Genomic DNA, 7,500 nt, shown 5'->3' on the forward strand with positions numbered 1-7,500 from the left:
CCAGGGAGGACCAGGCAGTGGCTGCTGATGACTCAGCAGATAGACCTATTGGCTCCCCCAAACCCCCCAACCTTAGCTCACAAGGATGGTAAGGTTGCAGACACTACTTGCACTAAAGAGTCTGAGCGGGACTCGAACCTCTGTCTGGCAAACACCAAACAGAGACGTTACCAATCAGGCCACAACTTACCTCATAATGAAAGCCAAGAAGAACACGAGGAGGGTCCATCTCCACTGGACATCCACCAGCGTTGTGTAGAGATCCTGGAGGTATCGCGTTCTTTTCTTGAGATTAATATAGCTGATATTGAGGTCGCCATTTTTCCTTATAATATCTTTCCTCGTTCCGGGATTCAGAAGACCTGAAATAAGATGTAAGAAAATATCAGTTCAGTTCCTCACTCTATTTGCAACAAGACTTAGCAACTGAATAGCAGAGCCCTTTTAGGAATCATATTTAAACGTCTACTTTACTGAGCTTTTAAGAGAGCCGTATACTCTTACCAGAGGTCAATATCAGGCCCCTTTTAACCCTTTCAAATTTACAATACAGACGTGGGATCAAATTTTGACCAGCCATTTACGAATAAAATTGACTATAATAAACACGACATAGTTCCTCAGGGGAACTGAATTAACTATAATAATCACTAAATAATTTCTCATGGAAACTTATTTAAATATAAAGATCACTAAATAGTTCCTTATGGAAATTGAGTTAAATATAATAAACACTAAAAATTTCCTCATAGAAACTGAATTAAATGTAATAAACACTAAATAGTTCCTCATGGGAACTGAATTAAGACTAATATACAAGCACAGTTCGTTCCAAAGATGAAAAGCAGACATTTGAATCACGGACAATAACTCCACCTCAGATTTTTTTCCAAGCATCATTTTCCGTCTGAAATTCCGTCGGACATTTTAGTTCATCCAACAGGAAGGAAACTGTTTTAATAACAATCATAAAGAGGCAAAGGAAATGCACGAACTGGATCTAAATCAAACATTTTCTAAAAATTATTCCCCGCCTCCAGTTCAAACTCATCTTTGGAAACAATACTCATAGAGTGTTTTTTTTTTTTTCTTTTTAAATACATCAACCTTCCATCTTATTTATTCACGTCCTTAATGTCGAAATGCATTTCCATTCAGAAAATCTAGAAACTTGAATTAGGGTTTAACCTACTTGACTTCAAAGGGAATGTCAAAACATGTGACATATCAGTAAGAGGAAGCAAGGATGCTCGATCGCATGCAGATGCAAATAACGAAAGTGATGAGTGAGAAATGGAAGAAGAATTTCACACAAAGGCGCGTTCGCAACAGAATAAGAGTTCAAAAGGATTAAAGATATAAAAGAATAAAAGAAAATATTCAAATGAAAAAGAATTTTACGAAAATGAAAAAAGGATAAGTGTTGTCAACCTTCAAAAGTTAACGAACACAATGATAAGATGATAAATGTCAAACACTTTAAGACAAAATTAATATTATGGAAAGAAAAATGCGAGAAAAAAATATGGATATAACAGCTAAAATAGAATGACAACAAGGAACATCCATAAAAAAAAACCCGAAAGAAAAAAATTCTCAAAAGATGTCGAACATACAGGTGCAAGAGCTAATTCTGGATATGTCCACCCAGTTTGAGAACCATTTGCGAGAGGCAATACTCCGAAAGAGTTAACGAATCCTCGCATGCACTTCAAACAGATCGTTTTCGCTCTACTTCATACAAAAAGAGATTATTTCACCATTAAAACTCTCGTTTCCATTTTTCTCTTTCGAACCGTGAATTATTTTTCGAATCTTTTGCGCATCTAGAGGGGAAAAAAAGAAAAAAAAAAGCGAGATGTATACTTCCATTTTGTGATTGGCTGTTCGTATGAATGTCAAGCTAGCTTGATTTTCAATGTACAAGGGGTTCCAGTGTACATACAACAGCAAAACAAAAGTAAGCAACTCTGATTAACTATGATTAACTAGATAACACTGAAAGAATTGTAGTCACTGGTCTAAGTACTAACCAAACCGAATGTTATTTGGCTACGTTGATGTAGTGACAAAATGCATAAAAAATGAGTAATTACCTTGTGTGTGTGTGTGTGTGTGTGTGTGTGTATATATATATATTTCAGTTCTTCGGGTGATGTTATAATCTACACTCTCAACTTCCTTCCAAACCAAAACTTTGGCCCACTACTGGCAACTGACTACCTGGTACATTCAAACTTTGGTTAACAGGAGTGCAGTGAGTTTGCAAAACGGATTTTACCGAAATATGTTTGAGAGAGAGAGAGAGAGAGAGAGAGAGAGAGAGAGAGAGAGAGAGAGAGAGAGAGAGAGAGAGAGAGAGAGAGAGAGAGAGAGAGAGCACTGAAAACGCCGTTCTTTGTGAAATATCCAAATTTATCACCATGTGGTTAAAAGGCAAAGCAAACCAACAAATTCACTTCTTTATACTTGTTGCACTCGGGTGACAATTACATTAGAACAGCCTTTCCAGTATATGCGTGGTCATTTCGTCATTCCCAGAGTGATTTGGAACATCTTTTCAAACGCACTGACATTTTCCCAGAACCTACACTTCAGTAAGCCTTTTTATATTAATGTAAACGTTATTAAGGACATTTTCTTCTAAGAATAGTGACGTGTGAATACACACATGGAAGTAAAAATATACTTATTAAAAAAGCCAAATTGTGAGTATATTAAACATAAATCGTTCAAACACATATACAGGAATACTGTTGCTCTTTGCTGCAATGCAGAAAGTAAAGCCAACTGACAATTAGCAAACTTTGACAATCATCCTCATCATCATCTCTCTTACGCCTATTGACGCAAAGGGCCTCGGTTAGATTTCACCAGTCGTCTCTGTCATGAGCTTTTACTTCGATACTTCTCCACTCATTATCTCCCACTTCACGTTTCATAGTTCTCAGCCATGTAGGTCTGGACACTCTTCTAGTGCCTTGTGGAGTTCAGTTAAACTTTGACAATAGCATTCACAATGTATGGCATTGGCAAGACGATTTGATTTGAAACCAATATTGTTGATATAGTATTTAAAATGAAAAATATAGAGAAAGATTTTTTTTTCACCTGTTGCGTCATTTTACAAAAGAAGGGCGGTTTTTACTTCTTCAGTTTTCTCACTGGACATCACTTCTACTTGAAGCAAAAACCATGCTTACGCACACAATCCTGTATATCGGGATTTATAGGTTTGGCCTATATCACCCAGAGCTAGGGCCTGGGAAGTTATTCAGCATTATTATTATAATTATCATTAATTTCAAAGCTACAACTCTACAGTAGTTGGAAAAGCAGGATGCTATAAGCTCAGGGGGCTCCAACAGGGAAAATAGCTCAGTGAGAAAGGAAACAAGGAAAAATAAGATATTTTAAGAACAGTAACATTGAAATAAATATTTCCTATATGATTATGAAAACTTTAACAAAACTAAAGGAAAAGCAGAATGCTATAAGCCCAAGGGGACTCAAACAAGGAAAATAGCCCAATGAGGAAAGGAAACAGGGAAAAATAAAATACTTTAAGAATAGTAACATTAAAATGAATATCTCCTATATAAACTATAAAAACTTTAACAAAACAAGAGCAAGAGAAATAAGATAGAATAAGTGTACCCTTAAGCAAGAAACTCTAACCCAAGATACCGGAAGACTATGGTACAGAGGCTACCAAGTGAATCTAGGGTAAACGCCTAGAGCTACAAGGTAATAGCTGGGACGTTGGGCAACAAAATGGAGAAAGGACTTAGAAACAGTGGAAAAGTAGGGGACGAAGGAACGCTATAAAGGCCCTTAAGAAATGCCTATAGTATATCATGTGAGGTACACTGATGACCCTACGATGAATGTTTCTATTCTTATTAGTGGAAGGAAGGATGGCATCGTCTAGGCACCTTGTTTTGATTATATCATGATTTAATAACTTTTGCCATCTCACCGATCACCTACATATCTTATGTTTCATCGAAAATACTTTTAAAGCTTCATTTGGAAACCGTCTAAAACGATAACCTCCATAAGTAGAGATCATATTATCAATAAGATGATCTTGATGGATCTCTAGTTTAGTTAGGAAAGACACGTTTTATAAAACAAAACTGTCTAAAGATTGTCAAGGTATAATAGAGACTGCCTTAATGCTTTCGATTCTTTCACACATCAGCAAAAGTGAGAATGAGCCATCATTTCTTTCTAAACGTACCATTTTTACTCAACGCAGCGAAAAGTGACCGAGAGGGGATGCCACTTGGTTTGAAACGGATTCTTCCACTGATGCCATGTCTCCACACATTACCGGCCTGCTATCCAACCCATCTCCCTTACTGTTTTTTTCCCTGCATGTATATAAATTGCGTATTTCCAAAATTATTTTTCTCTCTCTATTTGCCTTTTCTTCCAAGAAGTACCTGTTCATATTGCAGATAACTGCCATAGCTTGGCTATGAAGGTAGCTGTACTTGTGAAAGAAATAGTATAAAGATACAGTAATCATATCACCGATAAGATGGTGTGTATTTGGCACTTATAATGCAATAATTAGATATAATCAAAATCCATACTACAATGTATTTCGGATTCAACTTATCTTTATTTGTGCCAGAATCCGTTAATCTTATGAAATACGAGTAATATAAAAAGAACAATGCAATGAAAGAATTTGGAACAATTAGAGATTATATTCGACCTTCCACGTGAGGGAAATCTTTAAGCAGTTTTTACTCGTTATTACCCAAGCTCACTTGCCTTTCGAACATGGGCAAGCATTGACCCTTCCCGCATGTTTTAACAGGCTGGCCTTGAAATTGAACCATGAAACAGCAACATAATTATTTCATTTTATTTTCCATTTGCCAAATCTTACTAGGCTAATGTCTAAAATTAAGGGGAACAAAATAAGCGAACGTATGTATACTGACACCTCATGCTTATATTATTATTATTATTATTATTATTATTATTATTACTTGCTAAGCTACAACCCTAGTTGGAAAAGCAGGATGCTATAAGCCCAGGGGCCCCAACAGGGAAAATAGCCGAGTGAGGAAAGGAAACAAGAAAAAATAAAATATTTTAAGAACAGTAACAACATTAACATAAATCTTTCATATATAAACTAAAAAAAAACTTTAACAAAACAAGAGGAAGAGAAATTAGATAGACTAGAGTGTCCGAGTGTGGATATACAATTTTAAAGCTGTTATCTTAAAATAAATTGAATATTCATAAATCAATAATTTGTTATATACAAGCCCTAGCTTTAGGCATAGCACTATCAACACGTCTAGAACTCACTAAAAAGGCAGAAGCTACCGCGAAGATGAAAATTCCTATTCATAAATAAACAAATAGTTTTCCTTTTGAAGCATTTCTTCTTTTTTCACATCAAAGAACCCAATGCCTACGAAATCGCACCAATCCTCGATAAAAAGCTTGATCTTTCACTTGAATTCTGAACATTTTGATTCAGGTCAACAGGAGGAATACTAAACGATCAGGTGATTCATGGACTCCCTTTTGCGGTGTCCGCCGCTCAAAAGCGAAACGACTTCAGAAGTGGACGCGTATGGAACCAGAACTTATAACTATAGATGACCGAAAGGCGTTGGAAGTTTTTTTTTTTTCAATTTCTTCGAAAGGAATTCTAAGACAAGACTTCACGAATCTCTTCATATAGTGGAATAATAAAAATAAGTTCGATTATATATTCATGAAACTATAAGAGAGATTACTCGAGTGCCATGTGTGGATGGGATCATCATGAGGGGTAGATGGAGATGGTTTGGGCATGCCCTTCGCACTCCCCAAGAGAGATTAGCTCACCAAAAGTTCAACAGGGCTCCACAAGACACTAGGAGAGTTGGAAGACCCATGCCTACATGGCTTAGTTCTATGAAGCGTGAATTAGGAGATGATGAATGGAGAAGTATTGATATAAAAACTCAAGACAGAGACGACTGGCGAAATCTAATTGATGCCATTTGCGTCAATATGCGTAGATGGTGACGATACACAGTAAAACTACAAGTAATAATGAAAATATTAGTGGATTCTCACCAATTTCGTCTTACAAGACTTTCATGGCAAATACTGTTGTCGCAAACGCAGGTGGCCATGTCCGTCTGATGCTTTTTTTGCTACATTTTTTTTTCTACTCTCACTGTGCCTTATGTAATGTACACATCTTTATCAATGTTGCAGTTCTCGCGATAAAGTCTTGAGAAGATGATACCAGACAGGATTCACATAGTATTTTTATATTTTCTTATAGTTTTATTTCATGTGAGCGACACGTATTCCTGCGAGTTTTACGTTTTATGCTTGTCATATATATATATATATATATATATATATATATATATATATATATATATATATATATATATATATATATATTTGTATGTATATATATTCATATATATATGTATATTATATTCATATATATATATATATATATATATATATATATATTATATATATATATATATATATATATATATATACATATATATATATATATATATATATATATATATATATGTATATATATATGAATATAATATACATATATATATGAATATATATACATACATATATATACATATATATATGTATATATATATATATGTATATATATTCATATATATATATATATGTATATTATATTCATATATATATATATATATATATATATATATATATATATATATATATATATATATATATATATATATATATATATATATATAGTATATATATACTGTACACTGCCATATCAAAATTTTCAGAGTAAAATCCGCAGTACAATGTATTGTATATAAGATATTCAAATAAACGTGTAAGCTCTCTCTCTCTCTCTCTCTCTCTCTCTCTCTCTCTCTCCTCTCTCTCTCTCTCTCTCTCTCTCTCTCTCTCTCAAAGAATATATCATAAGGTAAAATTCACACCCAATTTAAAATCAAGTTACGAAAATTGTACTTAAAAATTAATTCTCTAAGACGACATAAAATTATCACGCATGATTTTCTACGAATTTCTTTACTTCGTCGCAAAGGTCACACCACCTACGACTCGCTTCCCAAAAGCAACAAGGGAGTTTATACCACATCCTGAATTACGTATGAACAAAGTTAAAATCTATTTTTACTTGGAGGCAAAAAGTAAACATATCAATAATCCCCAACTCGACACAGTTGAAACTTTGTACCCCTCATGATTTGTTTATCTAGAAGGTTCACTCGGGCACACTATTCTATCTTATTTCTCTTCATCTTGTTTTGGTCAAGTTCTTATAGATTATATAGATATTTATTTTAATGTTGCTACTGTTCTTAAAATATTTTATTTTTCCTTATTCCCTTTCCTCACTGGGCTATTTTCCCTGTTGGAGGCCCTGGGCTTATTTCATCCTGCTTTTCCAACTAAAGTTGTAGCTTATAGCAAGAAATGATAATAATATAA

At 34.2% G+C, this 7,500-nt stretch overlaps 1 protein-coding gene across 3 annotated transcripts in view; it reads right to left on the reverse strand.

Annotated features, from left to right (window-relative positions):
* LOC137653517 (ATP-sensitive inward rectifier potassium channel 12-like) overlaps positions 1 to 7,500 on the reverse strand; it is a 153,281-nt gene that overhangs the window by 12,354 nt on the left and 133,427 nt on the right. For all 3 annotated transcript variants that reach the window (XM_068386974.1, XM_068386975.1, XM_068386976.1), the window contains exon 2: positions 191 to 362. In XM_068386974.1, coding sequence (XP_068243075.1) covers positions 191 to 362 — 172 coding nt within the window. The remainder of the gene's footprint in view (positions 1 to 190; positions 363 to 7,500) is intronic.

This window comes from Palaemon carinicauda, chromosome 14 (genome assembly GCF_036898095.1).
Source record: "Palaemon carinicauda isolate YSFRI2023 chromosome 14, ASM3689809v2, whole genome shotgun sequence".
NCBI lineage: Eukaryota > Metazoa > Arthropoda > Malacostraca > Decapoda > Palaemonidae > Palaemon > Palaemon carinicauda.